The following is a 27,851-nucleotide window of genomic DNA, read 5'->3' on the forward strand; positions in this document are numbered from 1 at the left end:
CCCTATGGAAATGCATTTCTCTGACAGAAAAAACATCAAATGAAACCACGTGACCGATATCAAAGATCCACCCTGCCTTGCCCGACTGTCGGAGTCTCTTCAGACCTTCTGACAGGAGCAGAGAGAGACGGAGGAAATCATGTTCAGACTGTTCCCCGCTGCAGTGCCTGTGATTGCCAGCTGTGTGTGGATTAGGGCATTTCTGCCTCCTCTTCGCCCTTTCCCTCCTCCAGCCCACAGCCGTCTCATCATCGGCTTCATGGCATATAGGCAGAGCGTCAGCCAAGCGTTTCGCCTGCGGTGGAGCAGATGGCCCATCACGCTGGCGGATCTTCCCCCTCTCATATGGCCCGCACTCTCTCCCTGCACACTCAGTACTCACTAAGCGTGCACTCTCTCTGTGCGCTCTGACTACACTCAGTACTCACTAAGCATGCACTCTGAGTACACTCAGTACTCACTAAGCGTGCACTCTGAGTACACTCAGTACTCACTAAGCGTGCGCGGTCAGCGATATGGCAGTGAATTCAGTGTTGTTTTTGTGTGTTAAAGGTTATCTGAACATGAGCAATCGCTGTCTGAGCCCATCACTGCGATGTGGAATGCTTTAATGTGATATTAGGAACATTTTGGTATGAGGTTTGCTAAGTTTTAAGTGTGAAACACCCTGAATCACACTTCTTTGGACCCCAGATATGCTATAAATCTTATCAGCAACCAACAGCGGTTGCATTGCTTGCAGAACCGGTCACAAAGGATGGCGAATGAAAGAATTGAAAGGAGTATTCAAACTCCCAGGTAGGGTCTTGGTTGCTATGGCTAAATTGAGGCTTACATACAAAAGAGTGGAATGTTCCAGCCTTCTTATTTTGATTAGTTGGCAATTCCATTGGTTGCAGAGGTAACCAGCGAACCAGCGCAAAGCGAGCGAGGCATGCAGGGAGCGGTTCTGTTCTCCGGGGTCACATGTGAGAAAACAAATGATGGCACAGATTCCTTTCCAGTGGATACACAGATCATCAGCCTGCAGACACCTGAAGTACAGTATGTCTCCTCTGCTGACCCTCCAATGGCTGTGAGCTTACCTGAAATGTCTCCTTTGCTGACCCTCCAATGGCTGTGAGCTAACCAGAAATATGTCCCCTTTGCTGACCCTCCAATGACTGTGAGCTTTTTGTAGAGAAAGACATCGAAGACCATCGCGTGAATACCATAGGACACGCTCCCACTGTTTAAATTGAGCTCTGGGGTGCTGTATTTCTAAGTGATCCATCAGAGGACAGTAAGTACACTACCTCACATGTCTGATTACTGTATAAAAGCTTGATTATGCTTTTTAAAGACTTTCAGACAGTTAATAGCTCTTATCCGGGAGCAACAGTGTGCCTGCACCTGCCACCGCCCCGCATTTCAGCTTCACGCATGCATTATTCATGGCTCTCCGCGGATAATGGATCCATTATGTCTGAAGCGGAGGGATTGAGGAGATGCTCCATGGCTGACGCGGGGCCGTGGAGCTCCAAAGCGGACGCTTCAGTCTTAGCACGCACGAGTCGCTCCCTCAGCCCGACACAACGCTTTCATTACCGGAGTATGGATCGACTGGGGCATGGAGTTTGTTTCAAACGGCTGAATGCATTGTTTATACGCGTGTTCTGTCTGGTTAACTAATCCACTCCACACTGTCTCAGCCTAGGTTCTTAACTGCATCCTACACTCGAGATTTGTCTGCTGTATTAATATCCCTGGCTGACAAAGCAAGGTTCCATGATGAATATAGACCAAGACTACCCAGGGCTGTGTCCATCTGGTCCCTATGGCAGGCTATCTACTGCACTGCTGAAACAAGCAAGTATGCTTGATTTTTTATGGCTTTGTGTCTCCTTGGCAGAAGCCCTAGCCACACCCACCTCTAATCTCATTGGTCACATATTTCACATCATGTACCTTCCCCACATTGGCAGAAAATCCCATAATTGGGTGGTGTGTACTTGGCTATAGCCGTGCAAAAGCAGGGAGCGGTCCGCACCTCATTTCTCAAAAGATTGGTTTGACCTGTTATCTGCCTGAGCCAGGGGCAGTGGAACAGTCCTCCAGCCTGCAGACAGCAGTGAAAACAGGTGTTGACTGGCTCTGTGTATTTTGGAGAACTCATGCCAACGCCCTTCCAATTTTACAGAGGATGTTGCAGGTCAACAATTATGACTGGCCATTCCAACTTATGGAGACAAAAACCTATTTGGGGAAAACAGTGGGTTTACTGATTTATTTCCCCTGAATGGGCACAGGCATCTCCCTTAATCATCAGCCTTGGGAATTTCTCACATACTGTAGGTAAAAGCACAGTTGAAGTTTCATTTACCAGGTAAATTGCATTGCTGTGGGTATTGAAAGGTAACCCATGCAATTAATTCCTCTCTATGTAGTCTAGCCCCAGGTCTGCTGCTCGGTCAGATGTCTGAGATTCCTGGTGTTTAGGGAAACAATGGATTCTTGGAGGAGATACATCATGCATATGGATGGCTTGGTGTTAGGAAAATTGAGGTCAGCTCTACCTCAGAATTATGGCTGTGCAGTAAGATTAGGCTCCCTTCAGTTATTCTAGCACAGATATGCAATAGCTGTATGGTTACTTTTTAGTTACTCCAGTACAGTAGTTTTAATGTCCATAGTCAGTACTCATCTTCTCTACTCAAATGTTGAACATTACACATACAATTCCTCTTGAATTACCTCAGAATGTAGGATTTAATGCCTATATGAGTCCGCTTAGTTACTGCAAGGGGTGAGTAAAGAGATGCAGGCTAATTGCAGGGGAGAGTTTACTGCTGTATAAAGTGCCCATTATGGCTCAGTTCTGTCTGACACAGTAGTGTTTTACACACGTGAGAGGGACTTTTAGTGAAGCAGCTGCTCTATTTACTCATAATGCCTCCTTTCAGTAATGCCACGTCGTGAAGATGTCAACAGCATCAGTCAACTGTGTGTGCATACGTAGTACGTACGTACGTGTTCTTTCATTAGGCAGCCCTTGTGTTTTTTGGTGTGATTTTCAGATCAGAGAACCAAAAGAAATATGTCCCTATATCTATCCCATATTAAACTTTCAGATAGGGGGAGACTATTTCTGAACGGATTAAGAACAAGTGTGTTTAACGTGAAGACACTTGATATTTAATAAGTCTAATTTTAGCTCTAGGGCATACATTTTACAGTCAGTGAAGGTTGGGAACAAATGGTCTTGAGTTTAAATAAAACTGGCAAGCTCAGAAGAGTTTTATCTTTTGTGGTGCGACCGTTTATGGGCTTTCTACCCAGAATATCTGGAAACAGCGTGCTTGTGGCTTCTCTGGGCGAGAGGGGGGTTTAGATGTATATTTGTAGGTATAAAAATATATATCTGTATATTGTTACCCCTCTCAGGAAGAGGATTTAAAGAGCTAGAGCTCTTTTTTCAACACTTGTATGAACATGGTTTGGATTAATCACAGAGTAATTAAAAGAAAAGGGATAAAGTAGAAAACTAAAAAAGTGTGTGGGTGCAATGATCCTTGTGTGTGTCTTTGCACACATGATATTTGCTGTGTAGCTTATATCTGTGCGTGTGTGTGTGTGTGTGTGTGTGTGTTTGTGTGTTTGTGTTTGTGTATGCGTTGTGCGTTCAACTGTAAATGCTGTCAGTTTGTGGGTTTCTCAGGGAAAGCTGTGGTGATGGAGCTGATATGCAGAACGCAGAGGGCGGCCCACTGTTGTTTTAAATACGCTCTTGTGGAGCGTAATTGCATACAGCTGTGTGTGAACAACTTTGCTTGGCTGTTTCTTATGTGTGTGTGTGTGTGTGTGTGCGTGTGCGTCCTTGCGTGCTCTTGTGTGAGAGAATAGTAAATCACTTGACGTTGATTGTGTACCTATTTAAATTGGCCTTATGTTTTGCGGCTCGTGGTTCATGTTGTTTATATAGGTTTTCAGGATAATTTATGTGAAGCAATAACATATAAAAATACAGAAAATTATTGTTTTTATCGCACTCGCGGCAGTATTGTATTTCAGGTCATTTAATTGCGGCTCATTTGTTCATAGCTGCACGCTGCTACGTGCTGTATGGTGAGAATCGTCGGTGATGGGATAGACGCCATTTGGACCTGTCGATGAGGAGACGCGCCCTCTCTACCGTGACCCCATTCCCATGATTCTGTGCTCCGGCAAAACGGGGCCTTTCCGTGAATGAACTGCCTGCAGCAGCAATCTGGCAGAATCAATCCGAGCCCGGAACACCCCGAGGAGCATATATTTTATCTAAATTATATTTCTAGCCTGATGGGAGGAGGGACCTGTTGGACTCTGGGGAGGGGGGGGGGGGGGGGGGGCCTTGCTGGGTGATTGTGCCTGTTCTCCGGTCTGTCCTCGCAGTCCTGCGGCATGGTGGCTGCGGTCAGGGGGGATTACTTTCGCGGAGGAAGGATTAGGATTCTGGAAAAACGGGAAGCAGAACAGCTGCTAAATTCCGCCCGCTTTTTCCCACTCCTCTGGGAGACCCTTCCAGAAGGATCGTTCCAGCCCTTTCCGAAGTTCCCTTTGCTCCAATTGCAGAGGGGTCATTCCCACGACTCTTTCCCGAGAGATGGAGGGGAAGTGGGGGTAGTTGGTGGAGCACCAGGATCTCTTCACACTACTGGCCCATCCTCATAGGGCCACTGTCATAGCCCTTGACATTAACTCAGTGGGGAGGTAGGAGCGGTTGTCTGGCAGTCGGAGAGGTGCCAGTTCGATCCCCCGTCCTGGGTGTGTCAGTGTCCCTAACCCCCAATTGCTCCCAACATGCTGATTGGTGCCTTGCATGGCAGCCTTTCGCCATTGGTTTGTGTTGGTGTGTGAATGGGTGAATTAGAGGCATTAATTGTCAAACGTTTTGAAAAAAAGCGCTACATAAATGCAGTCCATTTGCCATTTCACTGTCACACCATGTGTGGTTGGAACACACCTCCTTGGGTACCACGTTTCAGCCGGCTGCGGCAAACGCAGATTCGCAGATGCGTGCTGCTTGCTTTCTGACCTTCCTCAGGATGTTTCTGAAGTGTTTAAAGTTCACGGTACAAATCTGAGCCCCGCGCCACGCTCTGCTCAGCTACTGTTGTGTTTGTTTATCTCCGCTGTGGAAGGAGGTTGAGGGTTAAGGCATTCAAATGTTTTCCTCTGAAAGCGAGAAGTAAAATCAGTTGGAATTTAAAAGAAAGGATGTGAAAGAGATCAGTGCCTCAGTAGCGTCTGTGGGGAACCTGTGTCAGTGAGAGAACAGAACTCTCACAGCGTGCACAGAACAGGCGGTGGTACCAGAAATAATGTCCACTTCTTAGTACAGTAAGTCCTGGCAAAGCGATAACACTATTCAGTTCTCAGTTCTTTATCTTATCTCATAGTAATAATAAGTTTATAAAAACAGTATTTAACCCTGTTGTATCCAGGGGAATGATTTTGGGCAGGGAATGCAATGGATTGTGCAGCCAATCAGATGCAGGGGATGAGTAGGAGTCCAGATGTTGAGATGCAGAATACCGTTCAGCTCTGAAGGCAGCAGGCTGTGTTTCAGTGAAAATATCGCTCTGTGCTCAAAGTGTCTCGGGTTTGTTACAGAATTAATATTGTTACAGATTTCAATACTGTCAGTGGCGTTAAAACAAGAACACTGTTCGTCGCTCGATACAGGAGGCGGCGGTGTGAATGCTGTTTGTAATCCCTGGCGCAGACAGCTGATCCCTTTTCTGTTTACAGAAGAGCAGCTGTCCCTGTAGAGCCTCGAGGTAAACACAGGTTCAGGACAGGCCCGTCCCGGTGCCATGTGGGAAATAAGCTGTCACAGAATCACATATACGGCAGTAAAAAACACCAAAACATGTTAAATGGTCCCACACACAGAAGGACGCAGTGTTCCTCTGAGACTGTTTACTGCAGTTCATGAGTAAGGGATCTGGGCTGAAGGGGTTTTGATGTCAGGGTCAACCGCACACACTTCCTGTTACCACTTGGGTCACCTGGCAATGACTTCCTGTTCCCTTTCATGCTTTGGTTTCTATTTTTGTTTTTCTTTTGTAATCCAGCGTATCCAGGATTTCAACACTCTTGTAAACTTGTCTACTAAGGGATCAGGGAATCATTTTCCAATCATTTCAGCTTATTTTTTGTCCTTTTATCTGTGAAATTGCCATTGCATAACACTGTGTATTAACCTGGGTGTTAATGCCTTAGCACAAGATACAGAGTAATTGATGCAGTGTTGTTGAAATGGTTTTTATCAGGTTCAGTATGTCATCAACTTTAAAACAGGTAATCTGAATTCATCCTATTGATATAATTACATACTTTATCTTGTGTTCCTGGGGGATGGAGGCACATACTTCACTTTAATGAAGATATATATTTGTACCTGAATGTTAGTTTATTAAAACAATACAGTATCGTACTGTATTGTTTTAATATAGATAGGTATTTTACTTGACTGCATTGTTTGGATGTTACACCTGAATGCATTGTTTGGATATAAACAGGTATTTTATTAAAATGTACTCCCTTGGACCATCTGCATGGTTTTAAGTGACTGACCATGGCAGTCAGCCAGGAGAGTGATAATAAAGATAGTAATGATGTGGATCTGGAGCTTAGTCCTCATAATGACCTCCCAGCTTACGGTGGGGGGGCTGAGCTTACTGAAGGGGGGGGGGCACAGTTGGAGATCAGCTGGAGGCTGTTGAATAATGGACAATGTCAGAGGCAGAAACAGTGGAGTCCTCTGTGGGGAGGATATGTGGTGTTAGAGTGACAATGGGAGAAGGGCATTGCTGTGTTCTAATGGTGCGGGAGCTATAGCAGCGGCCCTACAGCTAGCAGTGGATCAGCTAGCAGCTATCGAGCTAGTGCCTATCCCGCTAGCGGCTTTTCAGCTAGCAGCAGTTCTCCTAGCGGCCCTACAGCTAGCGGTGGATCAGCTAGCAGTGCCTATCTGGTAGCGGCTTTTCAGCTAGCAGCAGTTCTGTTTGCAGCTCTAAGGCTAGCAGCAGTTCTCCTAGTAGCCCTACAGCTAGCAGCGGATCAACTAGCAGCTATCGAGCAAGTGGGCATCCCGCTAGCGGCTTTTCAGCTAGCAGCAGTTCTGCTAGCGGCCCTAACGGTAGCAGCAGTTCTCCTAGCAGCCGTACAGCTAGCAGCCTTTTGCTAGCATCCGTTCAGCTAGCATCCGTTCTCCTTGCTAAACTGTTCATCCAGGCAGCTCCAACACCAATCAGTGCTGCCATCTCACAGCTTCATCCTAACCTGAAAGGTTATAATGGGCTCAAAGTTTCAGTCACCTGAATTTGCTAATTAGCTCAATTCTTCACCCAGGAGGTCGAACTAATTAGTGAAAACAGCTGGCTGAGTTAATGGATGAAAGAAACACATGGCAGGGCTTTTACTTGCTGACCCCTTGACTTTCCACCTCAGCGTGTTTGGAGCTGGTGACATGGCTGGCTGGGTTTCACTTTGGATTTTTTGGGTTCTGGGGCAGCTGCACTTGCGCTATAAGCTCTGGGGTGCACAGTGGCCAGTGCAAATGTATTGAATGTATTGAACACAGAGGCTGTGGGATAAGACCGTGTTTGCTGCAGACTGCTCGCTCCTAACGGTGACTGGTCGCTGCTGACCACAGCTCCTCTCCGCAGCCACTGTTTGCCGCTCCACTGGAGCGTGAGCACGGCAGCTTGCCCACAGCGGCACGAGCCATCTGACAGCCCACTCCCTCCAGCAGCCTCAGGGAACGGGTCAGATGGGTGCGGCCGAGCCAGTATCAGCAGGTCCTCTACCACCCCAGAACCACATTAACCGCCATTTCATTTCTAACACAACATACACAACATTAACCTGCATTTCATTTCTACCACAACATACACAACATTAACCTGCATTTCATTTCTACCACAACATACACAACATTAACCTGCATTTCATTTCTACCACAACATACACAACATTAACCTGCATTTCATTTCTACCACAACATACACAACATTAACCTGCATTTCATTTCTACCACAACATACACAACATTAACCTGCATTTCATTTCTACCACAACATGCACAACATTAACCTGCATTTCATTTCTACCACAACATACACAACATTAACCACCATTTCATTTCTACCACAACATACACAACATTAACCTGCATTTCATTTCTACCACAACATACACAACATTAACCTGCATTTAATTTCTTCCACAACATACACAACATTAACCTGCATTTCGTTTCTACCACAACATACACAACATTAACCTGCATTTCATTTCTACCACAACATACACAACATTAACCTGTATTTCATTTCTACCACAACATACACAACATTAACCTGTATTTCATTTCTACCACAACATACACAACATTAACCTGCAATTAATTTATCCAAAGTTGTTCAGTTTATCCACTTTCCCATTCTTCTCTTGTTACAGTACAAGTATTTCTGTTTTACCGCCATTTCACTCTCTGAGTTGTATGTTTATCTGGCTTCATTGCTGTGGCCTCCCCTATTGATCTGGGAGAGCACAGACCAGTATGTCTGAAGCATGTCAGCGGCCCCTTCTTATCACACCGCGTTCGGCAAGTCGGGCTCTTTCAGACATGCGGCGGACGTTGACACTTAATTTGCAGTTTAACAGCTGGACGATTGACCAATGATGGGACCTTGCTTGTACATGATGAAGCACTGACATTGTGGAAACCCAATAATATCTGCGAGGAGCTAGAGCCAATTGTGTCTTGCCTTGCCCTTGCATGGCATGGTCCTGACACATTTACATATCTGAGGATACATTTGTGGAGATGATGGATATGAGCAGGTCAGTGGAGATGCTGTATATGAGCAGGTCAGTGGAAATGCTGGATATGAGCAGGTCAGTGGAGATGGTGGATATGAGCAGGTCTGTGGAGATGCTGTATATGAGCAGGTCAGTGGAGATGGTGGAAATAAGCAGGTCAGTAGAGATGCTGGATATGAGCAGGTCAGTGGAGATGGTGGAAGTAAGCAGGTCAGTAGAGATGCTGGATATGAGCAGGTCAGTGGAGATGCTGGATATGAGCAGGTCAGTGGAGATGCTGGATATGGGCAGGTCAGTGGAGATGCTGGATATGAGCAGGTCAGTGGAGATGCTGGATATGAGCAGGTCAGTGGAGATGCTGGATATGAGCAGGTTAGTGGAGATGCTGGATATGAGCAGGTCAGTGGAGATGCTGTATATGAGCAGGTCAGTGGAAATGCTGGATATGAGCAGGTCAGTGGAGATGCTGGATATGAGCAGGTCAGTGGAGATGCTGGATATGAGCAGGTCAGTGGAGATGCTGGATATGAGCAGGTCAGTGCTAACACCAAGCTTTGTTCTGCTCTTTTTTATTGAGCTCTTTGTGACTACAAAGCAGGCAAAGCTCCAGAAATACGTGCTCCAAATTAATGATCCGTACACAATGTTTACACGCACACAAAGATTAATATTCCATTTGTGCTCACTGTTTATAAGCAGTCAGGTGTTCAGAGTAAACTGAAAAGCTTATGCATGCGTGAAAAATCCACATCTTGGGTGATATCTTATATATATTATGTGAACAGACAGGGAGGCAAACAGAAGTTCAGTGTCGCTGCTCATATGCTTGTTCTGATTTGTTCTATTACAGATTGAGAAATTGCACAGTAAGCTTGTCGCTCCTCTCTCAGAGGAATGGGGGGTGAGAGACTGAACTCGCTTCTGCAGTCTTCGTGATACACATCATCCAATCAGTGCTGCCGGCATCTGCGCCAACTGATTATAAATCACTTCGGTCACCAAAAATCTACTGTCGAATTATGTGAAGGACTGCTAGCCTTCCTCCTGCCATACATTATCCGAGTAATAAGTGGAACCCATAATTCATTCCTTAAGCCAACAAATAGCTTTTTATGCGGGTTTTTGTTCTCTTTAAATTTAAATGTGATCTTGTTTGTCATAATTGCAGTCAATGTCAGTGCATGCATGTGGATATTAGGTACACTTAGTTGTAGGAAAAGGCGAGCATTGTCTGGCTGAATGGCCTGTTCTCGCCATTATGTTGTATTACCTTAATCTGAACTGATTAAGAAGTCATAATGGGATGCTCCCATGGGGCAGTATTCTGTTCTTAGTACAATTGGAATGTTGTATTCCAATTATTTCATTTGGAATAAGTGTTTTTTCGATGGTCAGGTACTCCGTAACTAATAGTGGAATCTTTGTGAGCCTGAGAATGTGCTCGGTGTCTGGGCTTTAAGTGAGAGCTTGGGGATTGGAGACTGACTGCTAGCTCATTGTTTCCATGTGAGACTGCATTAGGAATGAACGTCTCCTGGTCTTTTGTGTAGTGTTACAGGGAAAACCATGGAGCCCTAACCTGATTGGCTGGAAAGACGAAGGTGCGTTCATTTCCTCATTTTGCAACTTCCTCCAAATCAATGGATCTCATTGAATTTCCTGTGGGGAATTTTTTTTTAATCTGGTCTGGCTATTTCACAGGGAATGTGTGTAGCCTGTGTGAGATAGGAGGAGTCAGCTGGCTAATTCCGCTAAAGCGCTTCACTGTATCTCATCCAGTGAACAGCTGGCCCCTGTGCAATTCGTCTCCCCGGTGCCACTTGATTAAATGTCTGTGGTAGTAATCAATACCGAAGATAGGAACTGTAAAGTGTAAGAGTTCTCTTGGTCTTTTGCTTTGGTGAACACAACACAACACAACACAACAGGCCTGGGATTGGACCTCGGAGAGCTCGGACAGCTTAATAAAAAGTGAAAAGATTCATGCCCCTCAGAGCGCGGCAGTAATTTGGGGCTGCTTTGAGGGCCACTGCTCAGGGTAGCACACGCCGTGCCCCACACCTTACAGTGTGTTCAGTCGGTTGTGCTTTTATACGAGTCAGATCAGATGCACTCTGGGCTGATTTAATACTGATTCCCTTGTGTATTATATCATGTCCTCCAGGTAATAATGGCACAGCATGGTATTATGGGCACTGTATGATATCAACAGATTGTGTAGCCGAGGGTACAGGGAAGCATTGTCAAGGAGACGGGGCTATGAGCTCACTGTTTTTTATTATTGTGGTCAAAGGTAATAAAAGGTGCTCTAAATTAGAAATGTCAGCGGGAGGGATTGTGTGGTGGTGGGTTTGGATGGAAGGTGCCCCGTGCCTTTAGAAGTGTAAACAGCTGTGTCCTCGGGACGAGTTGAGCTATGGTTTGTATGACAGATGAAATGAATCTTGGGTAAGAAGAGCAGCCTGGTAAGGTACACAAAGCTGAGGAGTGCTGCTGGCTCAGGCTCCCTTCGATCCTGTGCATGTCTAGAAAAGGCCAAGTGCATCAGCTGCACTGGTGAGTGGCACCTTTAACAACATACTGTACCTTTGCCATTGTACATTGTACTTGGTGTGTGCGTGTGTATGTAGTTGTGTGCACATGTTTGTATGTGTGTGTGTGTGTGTGTGTGTGTATCTGGGGTTGTCTGTGTGTGTAGGTGTGTGTGGTTGTCAGCGTTTGTGTCTGTGTGTTTTTGTATGTGTTGTTGTCTGTATGTGTGTATGCACGTGTGTGTATGTGTTTTTGTGTGTGTGGTGGTGTTTGTGTGTGTGTGTGTGTGTGTGCGCGTGTGTGGTGGTGTGTGCGTACGTGTGTCAGTATGTTTGTTTTTGTGTGTATGTGGTTGCCTGTGTGTACGTGCTTGTGTGTGTGTCCATGCCAAGGGCAGAAAAACAGGCAGATTGCTTTGGGAGTAACGGCTGTTTTGTTAGCTTAATTGTGCCACACTGCCAGTGTGCTGAATGTAGGTCACTAGCAGTAACTCTGTAGTGGCTGAATCACAGGCCCACTCACGTGTGCTAAGCTAAGTGCTCGATAACACACACAGAATCCGGGCTGCCTGCAGCCCTTTGGTGAGTAAGAGACAGCAGTGGTGGGTCATGAACCGATTGCTGCCAGACTCTCAGAGCTCGGCGTGCCGTTCTTTGTCAGACGGGCCCGGCGGTGTGAGGAGGAGAGCCTTTTGTGCGGTGGCTAGGGGTGGGGGTTCGAATCCTGGATTGTTTTCGGTTTCGCTCCGCGCTTCGGCAGAGACCCTTAAACAAAGCGAGCCTCAGTGGGTCTGTGTGCAGCTGAGCTCCGGGACTGTCTGCAGGAAGTGATGCGAATCCTGCGAGATGATGGCGTCTCTGAATTAACATGAATAACATGGACCCTGCCGAGAGACCCCAGCCCTGCTGTGTCCCCATCCTCCCTCCCCCCCTCCCCCCTGCCTCAGACCACTGGGTAATGTGAGTGATTTATGAGTCTGTGTCAGAGGTCAAACACATCGCTGTTCACATTTCTCAGTCGTCTCCGTGTCAGGGACTGTGAATGGGGGTGGGGGGGAGAATTAAATGGGTCTTCACGCTCTGTTTTACTGCAAGGATTCAGGCTGTGTGTGTGTTTGTGTGTGTATGTGTGTGTGTCTATGTATGTGCGTGTGTGTGTGTATGTGCGTGTGTGTGTGTGTGTGTGTGCATGCATGTGTGTATGTGCTTATGTGTGTGTGTGTGTGTATCTGTGTGAATGATTCTGCGTGCTTGGGAATATAACAAAACAGCAATTTGCTCAGGCTTTATGGCTCAGTGGAACACTGATCTTCATTAATCATATTCTCTGTACTGGGATTTTTAAACGTGCTTGGCTAATTTTGTATGGTTAATGGGTTCCTTTAGGTATGCAGCACTGGTCTTTATCATAGTAAATGGTGTGATTTACTTCACACTTCCAATAACCTGTGATTGCGGCATGTAGTTTTACATATCTGATACAGTTTCACCAATGCATGTGGTTAACATATCTAACATAGTGTTACCATTGTATGTGCTTTATATATCTAACACAGTTTGACTGACATATGTGGTTTGCGTATCTAATACAGTGTGACTGACGCATTTGGTTTACGCACTGTATCCACTTTTTATTTGATACTCCACAATCCACTTTTTATTTGAAAATCATCATCCAATCTGAAACACCAAAGTAGTTTGGTAAAGAGTTTTTATTTGTCTTGGTTTAGGTTTTATGCTCCAGCTAAATGGAATGCCTGCCAGTCTTTGAAATTGGATACACTCACTTAATTCAATGATTTTAAATCTTCAATTTCTGACTTTTATTTTCTTAGTGATGCTTGTACTTTCTTGACTTTTTCTGTGTGCTTGATGTTATGGTGTGTGTTTGAGATGCATCTTTGTTTGTTAGTTTCTTTTATATCTGTTTTGTTGTAACCAGTCTCTCTTGAAAAAGAGGTCTTGATCTTGATGAGATCACCTGTTTAAATATAGGAATAATAATTTAAAAAAGATTGAGCAGAGAAATAACCGTGCTTTTTAGTTGATTGGTGTTGAACTCTAGTGTGCATGTGCTTGAACTAACTAACGTGTGAACAGAAAATTTAATTGAACGTGATGAAGTTATTCATTGCAAGGTAAACCTACTGTATTCAATTCAATTAATTAATGACTGATTTTTTTTGTTGTTGTTAATCTATCAAGTAGCTGTGCTCAGCTGGGATGTTATAAGCACAGTTAATGCATTTACGCTACAATGCAGTGGAACAGCCACCATATCAATGTTTCTAATCTAAATTAAAGTGCTGTGGTTGCCAATTTGTCAAGTAATTTGGCTGGTCGATTGAAGTCCCTATTGTGGGGAAGAGTCATAAATTGCTTTTATGGAAGTTCCAATAGAAGCGTGCCATAATTCATCTGATGATAGCTGCTGAAGTCTTTAAGTATATTTATAAATCACTTTCAGTCAGACTATTAAACCGAAGAGGAAAATGTCCAGTATTCATTGACCTTTGCACACTTAAATACTGCTTTCAGCACTTGGTGTGTTAATCAATACTTTTTCATCTGTATGTATCCCAGATCTTTACAGGCAAGTGTGCGTTTTTATGTCTCTTTATGTAAAGGAATGTACACACAGTGAACAGAAGAATGGAAAAGCCAATGTGAAGTCACGTAATAGGGTGTTGGGTGAACATGTGTAGCCAGGACAGCCTATGTGCTATGGCAAAAAAGGTGTACCAGCATCATATATTCTACTGAATGAAGATGACTCTCCTCTTCCTGGAGGAACTCAGAGTTTGCAAAAGTGGAATATGCTGTCTCAAGCATCATTCTGGAATATTCCATCATTCTTGATTATGCTTAGATCTGGTGACTGGTTAGGTCATATGGATAACAGTAACAAACGATATCATACTCCTAAAATCATTGGCCAGTTACTCATGCTCTGTGCATGGGGTATGTAGTGTCATCGTCAAAGACAATCCACTATGGAGGAGAGAAATGCTTTTTAACAGTTGAAGTACTGTTGTTTTCATTGTCGTGTAGTACATTCATTGAGCTCCATAATATTTAGGACAAAGACATATTTTTCCTTGATATCATTCTGTACTCCACAGTTGTAGATTTGTAATCAAACATTTGCGTGTCCTTCAAGTGCACATTCTCAGCTTTTGTTTTAAGGTATCTTCATACAATTTGGTTTCACCATGTAAAAAAAACCACAATTTGTATACAAGCCCATTATGGAGCTCACTGTACTGTATGTGTATGACCGTATTCGATTCCTCTGTTTATTAATGCTGTAATCCCTTGTTAGCATGTGGTCCCTCTGTTGTCTGACATCTTCATTAGCGCCAGGGTAACAGACTCCATCTTGGCCTGTCCTGCTGGTTAATTTCATTAATGTAGTCATGGGCGGATAACGGATTTCACCTGCCATTCTCATGTCAACTAAATCCATGTCATGACAGGATTTCACACCCAAAAGGCCTGGTGACTTATCCCCGGTCCCAGAGGGATGAGTGTAAATTCAGTCAGAGCAGCATTGAGTCTTCATCACTCTGAGAGATAGCGAGTGTGCATGCTATTCAGGGTTTTTCAGCCTTGCTGTGGCCCTGTGTTTACAATCAAAGAAGTCTCCTCCTCCATCCTCAAGCCAACCCCCTCACCTCCATTTCATATCCGCTTTACCATTTTTATCTTTATATCTTTGTTTTTCGATTGCTATCGCCGGTGAGGAAAAGCAATTCCAAGGTTGACTCTGATTTTTCAAGGAGCCCCGTCAGCTTGTCGTTTTGCTTCTTCCACCTTGCAGTAGCTAGCTCACAAACTCCAATGCTGAAACCTGACCCCACCCCACAGGCTCTGTATCTACACCCAAAGAAAAGAGCACAAAACGCATTTTACAATAACAAATACAGGTAAAGGAGCGTGAATTTGGCAAAGGCGCACAGAGACAGAGACTGCAAGTGCTTCTTTGATATGCATTAGTGTTCTTATTTTAGAATATTTTCAAGGTAAATAATCCTGCATAGTATGCCATTAGTAAGTCAATTCTCCTGTCACACAGTTCCTCTCACATCCACTCCACATCTCCTGAGACTGAAGGCCTGATCACAATGCAGCACCACTGATTATAACCCTGTTTTCTCTCACACATGCGAAGCTCCTGTGGTTGGCTATGTTCAGTTAGTCTCCTGGTGGCCATAGGGAAATGATAACAGCGCAAAGGCAAAAAACGAATGGGAATCCGTGGTAAACTACGCATTAGAGGGCACTTCACCTTTTAACAACACTGTGACCATGAAGGGCAATGGTTAGGATTAACCCGTTTTACAGATGTAATGTTTTGGCTAAACGGATTCGCTACGTGACCTTTACACAGACTGCATCGCTCTCTCCATACGTGTACACTCCGCGTGATGTATGATACTGTTGGCCGCTTAAGCGTCTTTAGGGTGATAATTATTTAGTGCTAGCCAGCAAATTGTCAGCTGTGTATATTTCCCTATATGTGTTCCAGTTTATCTCATGCTTCAGTGAAACAGAACTTTAATATACTGCTCAGTACGCTAGAGCCATGCTTGTCCAGGCCATGGTCCAAAACACATACTTGCACACTATCCAGAATATATAGAAGTATGATTGTTTGTGGCTGACGTGTCAGGTACTGTTCCAGCACTCCTTATGAATTAAGTATGCGGAGAAACGTTTCATATTCTTGCAAGGACAGAAAACTGTAGTTTGAGTTGATGTGTTTCATCAGTGTGAAAAAACGACACAATACAGTTGCATAACGTGCACTTGTCTTGACTTTGTTTTGTAAAATATTTGATTCAGACATGATATACATGTCACATTATTGACCCCTGTACTGTCCAAACTCCCCCCAAAATGGTCAAACAACATTTTTCGCAATGTTATCCTTCAATAGGTACTTGGTCTTTCAACATACAGCAAGAAGTGTTACTGGAGATACTCATGGCCTCGACATATTTTTGGGAGTTAAATATACTGTACATCTAGGACAAAGGTCATGGCATGATGATTACAAATTATTATTTGGTACTGTACACTTTCACAGTTAGCGACACAAGCTCTCCGCAGTACGTGCGTAATGGTAGTATTTATCACTGAGTATGTTTATAGTTTGCATGCGTTTCTGAACCAAGCACTAGTCTTATCGAAATTGTCTGCTGACAAATTGTCTTTTTCAACCGTGGCCTTATTGAGCAACATCGTTTGTAATTACACAAGAGTGACCGTATTGTACGAGAGTAACCATGGATCAAGTCAAGGACTGACTACCAGACAACAAACATAGGTTGTTGGAGCATTACTGTAATGAAATATCTTCAACATCACATGTGCTTGAGTGCTTGAGCCAATTTAGAGCTACAACAATTGTTCTTTTAGGGTGTACCCAGTCTGGAAAAATGGGTTTGGTAGGGTGTCTCTCCATGGCCCTATGACAGAGCACTGTGTGTGTTTGGTAGGGTGTCTCTCCATGGCCCTATGACAGAGCACTGTATGTGTTTGGTACGGTGTCTCTCCATGGCCCTATGACGGAGCACTGTGTGTGTTTTGTACAGTGTCTCTCCATGGCCCTATGACAGAGCACTGTGTGTGTTTGGTAGGGTGTCTCTCCATGGCCCTATGACAGAGCAGTGTGTGTGTTTGATACGGTGTCTCTCCATGGCCCTATGACAGAGCAGTGTGTGTGTTTGGTACGGTGACTCTCCATGGCCCTATGACAGAGCACTGTGTGTGTTTGATACGGTGTCTCTCCATGGCCCTATGACAGAGCAGTGTGTGTGTTTGGTAGGGTGTCTCTCCATGGCCCTATGACGGAGCACTGTGTGTGTTTGGTACGGTGTCTCTCCATGGCCCTATGACAGAGCACTGTATGTGTTTGGTACGGTGACTCTCCATGGCCCTATGACAGAGCACTGTGTGTGTTTGGTACGGTGTCTCTCCATGGCCCTATGACAGAGCACTGTGTGTGTTTGGTACGGTGTCTCTCCATGGCCCTATGACAGAGCACTGTGTATGTTTGGTACGGGTGTGCGAGTGAGGCACAGTGGATGCTTTTACGACGGGCTCTCGAGGTTCAGACCAGCAGATTCAATACGGGCACAGACTCTGCACCGAAATTGAAGCTGGCATCCTGAACAAGGGAGGAGGGAGGGAGAGTAGGAGGGAGGGTGAAAGAGAGGGTGTCTGTGTGTGAGACAAAGAGCCCAGGGCTTAATTGCATTAGTGTTTCACAGATTCACTGTCAGGCAGAGGAAGACATCCTGCATTTCTCCCTAATATCTTGTTTAACAGACACAAAAGTATTTCTCTTTTTGTTTTTTTTCTTCACAAATTTAATTTCGGTGGACATTTTTTCTGTCACGCTTTGTTTTAATCTTATTTTTGAGAGCAGGATAAAATGTGAAACGTATTGTAGTAGAGGCTCTGCACTGTTGGATATAGACAGTACCGTGCTAAAGTGAGTGGGAGATGCAGTTCAGTCCTCTATGCAACACAGAGCACACAGGCATTAGGTCATGTCTGCTAGGGGAGTGGCCGGGTTACCTAGAAACCTGTTTGTCCTGCAGTTTAATTAAAGGGTGTCTGTAGGGCAGGCATCTGCGACTCACAGTCCTCGAGGACCGAGAACTGCAGGTTTTCCACCCTCCCTTTACCTAGGAGTCAGGTGTGAAGACAATCTGGCCAATCAGAGTTGATGACCCCTGCAGTAGGGTCTGTGCTTTAGGACATGGGGGCATGTTAAGGGGCCATCACTCACCATGGTGACCTGTTTGAATGGTGTAATGGCCCCCCGGGGGTTAGCTAATATGAGTAATTGGGGACATGGGCATAAAATAACACCCATTGGTCTGTCTGTAGGGGGCCTCTTGGGATGGAGACCCAGGGGTCCTGCTCCATACCTGGGCAGGGGAGAGGAGGGGAGGGCCCCCAGTGACTCGCAGATTCAGGGATCCCGACACTGCCGTGGCGCACCGCTGTGTTCCGATTTACCCGGACCCTGAAATGGGGGACGAGAGATTTTTGCCGCGCTCCAGGTTTCACACGCTCTGTTTTGTGTAACGGTACATTGACCGCGTCTTACCCCGCGCAGCATAAACACATTCCAGCGCCTCCCCTCTCCCGGCCCCCCGTGGTTGTGTAAGCGTCACGTGTCCCAATCGATGGTGGGAGCGTACAGTGCTGCCTCCCCGGGCTGTGGCCCACACGGCCTGTTTGGGCTCACATGGTGACATGGTGTCAGGGTCAGTGTTGGAGTGTGGACAGCATCATGTGACACCACACGGCCACGGTCTGAGCTGTGTGTGTGTGTTTTTGCGTGTGTGTGTGTGTGTATTTGTGTTCTTTTGTGTGTGTGCATGGGTGTGTGTGTGTGTGTATGTGTGTTCTTTTGTGTGTGTGCATCTGTGTGTGCGTGTGTATCAGTCTCTGTGCATTTAGCTGTGTTTCTGTGTGTTTTTCTGTGAGTGGTTTGCCATTTTTCTGCTCTGTGTATTGGGACTGTGCTGAGGCATTGATTGTGAAGCATCATGGTTGGCCTGTGCTGATTGGGGGATTGTGTTGTTTCTGGATCCTGTAGTACAGTAGGTCAGAAATGTGATTGTGCCCCCTGATGTGATTATGGCTCAGAGGTTGTCCTCCTCAAACAGAGCATGTTCTATCCTGCTGAGGGAGGCATGGAAAACGCAGGATATTATTATCTTCGTACGCACAGCGACATGCGCATTCCATTACAGCATACACCCTGAGATAGGTGCGCTGTCTCTTTAAGGCTGTCGGTGGTCTTTCACATACCCCTTGCCCTGCTTAGCCAAGCATGGGAGAAGCAGTTCTGACTGTCTCCTGACTGGCCAGCTGACTTGTCAATCACTCACTCTTCTGAAGCAGAAGCCCACCCCCTCTCACGATGGAATATTTCTAGAGAGCTGGACAGTCAGATGGTTGTATAGAAACCGCACATACAGCAGAGCTTTCAGGGTGTTTTATTGTGCATTTAAGTGCATCTCACCCCCAGTCTCTTATTTTTGTGGGAAAATTTCCACAAGCGCAGGAATTCTTCCAGTTCAGAAATGATGTATTTCATGACCTGGGCAGGGGGCAGCTGAGAGGGAAAATATGGGCTTTGCTTGGAAACACTGCTTTGCACACTGTGATCAACCTACCAGCACACTGTATGTACTGTAGCACTTTATTTCTGTGGAAATGCTGTGTGGAAGCATCCATTTAAGGGGTTTCCTGATGAGAATCAGGTCTTCCACTACCTCATACTGTTCCCTGTGAGGGAGGTGGTTCTTTACACTGGAAGTGTGCCAGCCTTTATTCATTTTCATGCAAGGTGAGGACACTCCACAAATACAAATAGAAAATGATTCGCTCTGAAGTCAATGACCTGGACAACAATCAAGCAGAAACATTAGACCTCCACTAGCTTTATGTTCCTTATAAATGGTTGATGCATTTTTGATTTGCCATGGTTCATTCCGAGGACTACTTCAAACTGTTTGTCATTATGTCCTGGTGCACCTGAATGAAAATCAAACCATTTGTAGGCCTACTATTCTATTATACTGTAATTATACAATTACAATATCTATTGAAATATAAAAAGTAGGCTGCTTGATTGTATGCTCTTTCATTAGTGCTTGTACAGTGTTGGTATAAAGGTGTTTATGTGTGCTCTCTCTACAGTATCTGGCGAGGGCTGAACGTGAACTGTGTGGACAGCTCTGGGTACACCCCCCTGCACCACGCCTCCCTCAACGGACACAGGTAAGAGCCCCGTGTCTGCCGTACCGCGTGCGGTCCTGTGCGAGGCGGGCGCGGTCGTGTGGAGTTTAAACGGGGCTTTGGCCGCAGCGCGGGCGGGGAGGAACAGGCCTGACCGCGGCTGCCCGGGCGTGTAAGAGCGGACATGTGTTTGAAGCCTGATAACGCGGGGGGAGATGGCCAGCGCATGCTAATGCCAGCTCTGACAGTCAGCTCTAAAAGCCTGAGCGGCGTGTCAGCTGGATGCCGTGTTTTCGGGGAGGGGAAAATAAATGGAAAAGGAACGCGGGAGACGCGCGTGGCGGTCGTATCTCCTCGGCCCGCCTCCGACGCGGCGCGTAGCGGGAACTGAGCGTTTTGGGAAGCCAGCGTTTCGGGAAGAGAGCGTTTCGGGTACCTGGAGCAGAAGTAACGCGCGACGGAATAGCGGAAGGGGCCTGTGGCTCGTTAGCGGGTGGGCTAATTAATCCCCTTCATGCAGAGGATTAAGATTCTAATGGCAAGCGTCACGCTGCAGCAGAACCGCACACTCTCTTCCTGTTTCGGGGGGTAATTACGTGGATTTTCTCCGTGTTTCGGGGGGGTGGTAATTATATGGATTCTCTTCCGGTTGTGGCCACTATTATGTGGATTTTGTCTCTGTTGTGGGATTTTCACACCACTTCCACATAAGCACACTGCACAAACCCTCAAATGAATATGTTTTCCGCAGGGCTAACAAAGTTAACCTGCTTGTAGCACTTCATCTGCGCTTATTATCTTGCGACAATCACTTTAATGAATTGTGGGAAGCTGGAAGACTCTTTGCAGGGTGGTTCAAGGGCTGTGAGTGCCATTGTGAGTGCTATTCAAAGCTGGGTTAGTCATTTTGGCATGAAAGATGATTTAATTCGGCCGTGGTCCATGCTCATTGCTGTGCCTGTGCCTGATGTCCTAAAACTGTGATTAAAACTGATGAATGTTCTGGGATCATTGTGACAGTCGGTTTTTTTTATTTCATTTTAACAAGAGAAATGGAGTCGTATGTTCCTGACGGCTGTTCTGGGATCAGTGCTGGATTACAGCCATTCCCCTCATTAGGGAAGAGAGAGAGCGCTTGTTTTCCTGATGGCTGTATCAGTACTGGGGCTGCACCATTTTGTTCTGCATTGAAGCCTACTCTTTCTGAAGAGTGCTCTGGGACCAGCACTGGGACAGTGTAATATCTTTAAATTGATGGGTCTACAGCAGTGTTTCCGATGACAGAGTGCTGAGACACAACCACTCCCTGCAGTGTAATTAGTTTGAGCTGAGGGGGGGGTCAGTGTGGTGTTTCTGATAAAGGCTGCACCGCTGATTTTGGTCACTCTCTTTCTGTCCTCATTTTGGTGCCATTGGTGGCCTGGTCAGGGTTGAGGCGCTAGCCACTATGTTAAAGTCTCTCTCATCCTGCTATCAGGGAAAATCACACAACATTCATTTGTGTAGTCTCTGTCACTGACTTCTTGTCATCGTGTGAGCTGCCATGACATCACCCGATGCTGGTGTAAACACCCTGCCAGTCAATGGAAGCTGATTGTTTAGATGTGTAGGCTCCGGTCCCTGGTGGCTGAGATCCACAGACACTGCCCCCTGGTGGATGGGATTGAAACCGCTCCGTCTCAGCGCTGATCCTTTCGTAAAAAAGCCGGGCTTTGGGGAGTTGTTACAATATTTTATTCATATTTCATTTAAAATATTCATAGAGGAAAGCCATGTGAGAGGGAACAGAGACGGTTTATCGGCCATTTTCTGTGATGCTGGAAAAGAGGCAGCCTGGAGATAAACGCTGGTGCTGGTTTTCAGTGTGGAGGAAAGGCACATGAAAATTTACAGTACTGTCTCCACAGTTATCACGTGACAGGCCTGCTGGTCCATCCGTGTTTATGTCCAGGATAATTCGGGCTTGATTTAGACATTAACCTCTCTCGTAGAAGCCAGGCCCAAGATCAAATATTCAATAATTTGAGCGTGTGAGACTGCTAATAGATTGCTCAGATCAGCATTTGAATGCACAGCAATAAACAAGGAAAAATTCTGTTTTATTCATTCTCATCAATATTCATGGAGGAAACCCCAGCATAAATACAGACAGCTAATTGACATTGTTAATTTTCCTGTCTGGATGCTGAGAGTGAATGCTGATCTCCTCACCCAGTCTGTCCTTATTTACGCAGAATGAACTCCGGTTATAAACAGCACCTTGGGGGGCCAGGCCGTTATTCCATTACTCAGTCCTGGATCTTATCGTTTATAGTATCAGATTCAGCACTGTGCCTATCCACAGTGCAAATATGCAGAGATGTCAAACCAGCAGTCATGGCTGCTTAGCCAAAACGCAACCTTTATGTGAATTTTAACGTGTAGTGGTGGTTATTTTGTACGTTGCAAGACCTCCAGGGCGAGGCACATGCATGTTATTTGACCCAAACTCTGATTGTACTGCAGTATCACCAGTGAGAAACAGAATCTGAATCTGCCCAGTCATAGTACAGTTGAAGAGTTCCCCTTGTGTAGGCTAGTGGCTAGGCTAATCCTGTGAGCAGCTAGGCTAACCGTCTCCCCTGGGACAGCCCCCCGCCACGCCTGAGCAGCAGCAGTGTGAGGAACACTTTGTCTCAGCCTGCGTGAGTCAGAGAAGCGTTATCTCCCTGCTTTTCTCTCAAACTCGCAGTCACTCCTGTTTTTCACATCTCCTGATTTACCGTGAAATTCTTCAGGAGCCTGTTGACGTCACGCGCTCACTGCCAGGAGGTTGAGGGGGCGTGCGAGAGAATTCCCGGGTGTGTCACTGGAATTTAAGGAATGTGGTGCTAACCCCCCACCCAAAGAAAAACATTTTAAATCACACAAGTCCAATCCCACCCACCATAGGTCAGGGATAGTGAAATTTGGCTCTTGAATCTAAATCCAATCATGGTTTTTATTTCTTTTAATTGAGCAATTAGTGCTATTAATTGGCTTCACACCTGACTCTCAGACAAAGGGAGGGTGGTAAAACAGCATGTCTTAGCCCTTTGAGCAACAGGGCCCTAGTTTATAGTATATAGCTGGTATTCAGAGTGTATCCTACATGGTGGAGGGTTCAGACACAGATAAATAAGTGCTTTGCTTCATCTACATGGCTGTTCTTACACAAACCTGATATTCCCCCCTCGCAGGGACGTAGTCCTGAAGCTGCTGCAGTATGAGGCCTCCACCAACGTGGCCGACAGCAAGGGCTGCTTCCCCCTGCACCTGGCGGCATGGAAGGGCGACGTGGAGATCGTCCGGATCCTGATCAACCACGGCCCCTCTCACTGCCGGGTCAATGAACAGGTACGCATCGGGTGGGATGAGAGCCACCAGCCCAGGTGCTGATAGAGACAGAAGAGCTGGTCCTCACAAGGGTGGTGTATTTAGTCCAGGCGCACAAGAGAGGGCTGTTGTTGGGATAAAACATACTGTCACACTGCTCTGTATGTCTAAAAAAGGGTGTGAGTGTTCTCAGCTGAGCTTCTGCTTTCCCTCACTGAAGTTTTAAGTGGTTCTGAATTGGCTGTATTCATGCTTAATGTCTTAGAGGGAACTCTATGACACCTCAGTTGTTAGGGTCCCTGCTCTATTTACCAACACTGGATACCATTGGACGAGAATGTCCACTTCCATAATTGGTTGCCAAATACCAATTGTGTTATTTGTGTTCCGCAGATTGTCTTCAGTGAGAATGTAATGCAATTCCTGTTTTATTTGGACTGTAATTTTTTTAACGATGCCATTATTTTATGTAGCTCCATTTTATGTGGAAGGGAATGAGCCTTAATGCTTCAGCCAGAGGAACGTGGGCCCGGCTTCGGCTGCGATGTCCGGACGTCACACAATATCCACTGTAATTTTTCACAGCTTTAATAAGCACGGCTCTACGCTTTCATCGGCTAATGATCACGTTAATCTCCAGCAGTAATTTAATTAAAAACACTCAGTCTTCAAGTACTTAGGGAAGAAGTTCAATGTGATGATCAGTCCCTTACTGACTATAATCCAACTTCATCTTCATTTAAGTTTCCAGTGCAATCTTTCTCATGCTGCTGGACAGTTGTCGAAGCCTACTAATCATTACTAATCATAGTCTTGAAGTGGACAGTACAGGATTCTCCAGGTCCTTATTAATAACACCACACAGACTGGAGGATAGTATTAGATACTCCAAGTCATTAATACTCACAGCCTAGGTAGTGTGGGATAGTCCAGGCCATTACTACTCATAGCCCAGAACAGAGATCTCTTACCCAAGTCTTGGAGGGCCATAGTTTCTGTAAATTAGTTTGGTTTCCTTTTCATTAGTGGTGATTTCAGGTTGGGAAGCAAGGTTTATTTAGCCAATCAGGTAGTGAAATCATGCTGAAACCCACCGAAACCAGTAGACACTGTAAAGTGTCTGATATTACAGAGTGTGGGATATTCCAGTCATTAGTGCTTATATCCCTGAGAATAAAGTCTGTGTTTACACATGTAAGCTCCCTGCTTACTGAAGGATCTCACTGTACACTGCCTGTACATTGTCTGTGGTATTGGGGTGCTTTCCTCTCTAAACTCTTGTGTGAAGGTGATTTATTCTCAAAAGCGTATCTGACAGATATCGGCTTTGAGTGGGCGTCTGCTTGTACTTTCAGTCTCTGAGGAAGCGATTGATTAGTCTTCAGGTTTTCAGAGTCTGATTTTGGATTGCAGAAAAAAACAACAGAGAATTATGAGGTGCAGAATAAAGCACTGTGTTTTGAAGAGCTGGATATTTTCCCACAAATGTTTTGGAAGCCTTCGGTTAAAAGGTATTTCTAAAGGTGTGACTAACAGGTACTGTAGCTAAAGATGTGAATAGCAGGTACTGTGGCATTAACACCACATATCACCACTGAGTTGTAGGAGGACTTAAGGTGAGCTGTAGGTGGAACACAAAACCTGTGATTGAGGCAAGCAGGGGGAAGTAAACACAATCAAGGAGTGTGGGTTCCCCTGGGCAGAGAGAGAGAGAGAGTGAGAGAGAGAGACGTGTACAGTGTTTTAACGCCCTCTCTTTGACCTCTCGGTGGCTTTTGGCTGCCACCCCTTCAGCTGTTTCACATTTTGAGCCTTTTTTTATGACAGAATGCAGCGTCAGCAGTGAAAACCACAGAAGAACAACTGTAAACAGCAGAGAGACGATATGAAACAGGAGCGCGTTTTTCAACCCGCGCTGTCGGCGGCACAAAACAAAGGCAAACGTCTCCGAAAAAGGAGACGGTTTTCATTTGAGAAGAGCGAGAGGCAGAGAAGAGAGAAGGAATGAGTGGGTGAGGGTGAGAAAAAGAAGGAGAGAGAAAACGCTTGAGAGAAAGCCGCTCACATACAGTACACTGTGCATTTACAGGGGTGCGTCTGCTTGGCGCTTATCCCCCTGATCCCCAGGCTCCCGATGGCCTCCTGTCAGGGTCCAGTGCCCGGTGCTAACCAGAGAGAGAGAGCGGAACAGCTGCGTTTGGGTGAATTATGGGCCGGCCTCAGCGGGAATCTGCGCCCCGGGCCTCAGCGGTTGGGCTGCAGGTTGACCGCATGACTGGGGTGAGGAGTGGACTTGGCTCTGCTACCCCCGGTCTTAGCTCACTTCCACAGCCCCCTCCTGCCCGCTGAGACACAGGGTCTCCAGTGGACCTCAGGTCACCTCGATCTAAACCGGGGAGATGAATGGTGTTGAAGACAGCATGAGCCGAAACATGTCCGCCTTGGAATGAAAATATTATAAAATAAAACTCTTGCTTGATTAATCATTGGAGTGCGGGCCTCTGTGCGCTTTTAAATTTGTATGGGACTCGAAGGCCCCATAAATAAAGCACAAAGTAAAAGTTCCATTGCTAAACTGGAGAGAGCCATCATGGCTCCCATCACAGATTCTCACATTATAACCTCTCCTTTAGTCTTCTATATTTCTGTATCTTAGAAGGTTGTGGTGAATAACAGAACCTTTTTGGAGCTATATTAAAGCTCATGAATATTCACGAGGAGATGGAACATTCATCGATGAAGTATTGCCCTCTCTAATGCCCTTTCATGAATATTCACAAGATGCATCACATTGGAAAGCTTCATGGGTAGAGACTGCTTTCAGTGCTCCCAATACGAAGCCTGCCATCTGTTTGCAGAATGTGTGGTCCCACCATCTGCATCCTGCCCATGGAGGCCCTGGTTCATATGGGCTGGTGTGAACTTGACTGTGGGGTAATGGTCTCGGAAAGGGCACTGACTGCCCTCTCCGTGGGTGGGATCAGCACCTCTGTTTCAACTCCAGCCGTGACTGCGTGTCTGGCCACTCTCGCAGTCTCCCGTCAGCTTCGTGCACTCATTGAGCACTTTATTAGGAACCTGCACCTACTTATTCATGCGATTATCTAATCAGCCAATCGTGTGGCAGCAGTGCAAGGCTGTAAAATCATGCAGATACTGGTCAGGAGCTTCAGTTAATTTTCACATCAACCATCAGGGGAAAAAATGTGATCACAATGATTTTGACTCTGGCATGATTGTTGGTGCCTGGACTGGTTTGAATATCTCAGAAACTGCTGATCTCATGGGAATTTCCTGCACAACAGTCTCTAGAGTTTGGTGCGAAACAAAAATCAACCAGTGAGCAGCAGTTCTGCTGGCAGAAACACATTGTTAATGAGAGAGGTCAGAGGAGAAGGGCCAGACTGGTCAAATCTGACAGGAAGGTGACAGTAACGCAAATAACTATTTATTACAACAGTGGTATGCGGCAGTTATTTGCGTTGAACACACAACGTGTCAAACCTTTAAGTGGATAGGCTACAGCAGCGTTTACGTTTAAAAAATAGGTCTAATAAATACCTAATAAAGTGCTAACTGAGGGTATATGACTGACAGGTGGATGATTTATGCGATTGGCCGTAAGGTCACTGCGGTCCACACAGAACAATTTAATTTCATATGCATGCCACGTGCAAGTTTGAAGCCTTTTTGGCAGTTGTGGCAGTTGGCTAACTGAGTTTTAAAGTGTCAGCGACTGGAAGAATATTCTGGCAGATCTCCTGTTGTTAAGAGCTTCCCCATATATCATCCAATCAGGGGGAGCTTTAGCTGCCTCACCTACGGGAATACGCGCCCAGCGCTGGTTTGTCAACCACAGTCACTGCTTTTCATTTATTGCTAAATTTATAACCGATATCTTCCTCTGATGTGGTTCAGCTCCTGATACCTTTACCACTGGCTGTTCTGATGCTGTGCGCTGAAATGCAGAATCATTCTCCCTGTGTGTCTCGAAGCAAATGTGTGTGTGTGTGTGTGGTTCCTGATGTTTGTAAAGTACATCACTCACATCAAACATTAACTATATGTATGTGTTTACTGATCCCTCAAGTGCAATTTGCTGGTGATTGAAATGAGGAAATATAAAATTGTCCCTGTAATCGTGTGCTAATATATAGCATGTGTGTTGCCGCTGTATATAAAACTGCAGGAGATGGAGCCCGGGAGGTGGATCTGCCGAGGGGGAGATGGTGCAGCGCGTTTATTGGATGATTTTTAAACAATGATGGGCTTCGGGATCGTAATTGGTTCCAGCTGCTGTCACTCCCATTTAAACCTAAAGAGGGCGCAGCCCAGTATCTTTCTGTGTTT

The 27,851-nt window shown here is 45.7% G+C and overlaps 1 protein-coding gene across 4 annotated transcripts in view; it reads left to right on the forward strand.

The window, feature by feature from the left end:
* LOC133134706 (ankyrin repeat and sterile alpha motif domain-containing protein 1B-like) overlaps window positions 1-27,851 on the forward strand; it is a 183,405-nt gene that overhangs the window by 28,498 nt on the left and 127,056 nt on the right. For 2 of the 4 annotated variants that reach the window (XM_061251012.1, XM_061251013.1), the window contains exons 2-3: window positions 20,109-20,189; window positions 23,366-23,522. In XM_061251012.1, coding sequence (XP_061106996.1) covers window positions 20,109-20,189; window positions 23,366-23,522 — 238 coding nt within the window. Of the gene's footprint in view, window positions 1-1,050; window positions 1,076-2,506; window positions 2,545-20,108; window positions 20,190-23,365; window positions 23,523-27,851 lie in introns of those variants that run through there. The other 2 variants (XM_061251015.1, XM_061251014.1) reach the window with 2 other exon arrangements.

Source organism: Conger conger, chromosome 8 (assembly GCF_963514075.1).
Source record: "Conger conger chromosome 8, fConCon1.1, whole genome shotgun sequence".
Lineage (NCBI taxonomy): Eukaryota > Metazoa > Chordata > Actinopteri > Anguilliformes > Congridae > Conger > Conger conger.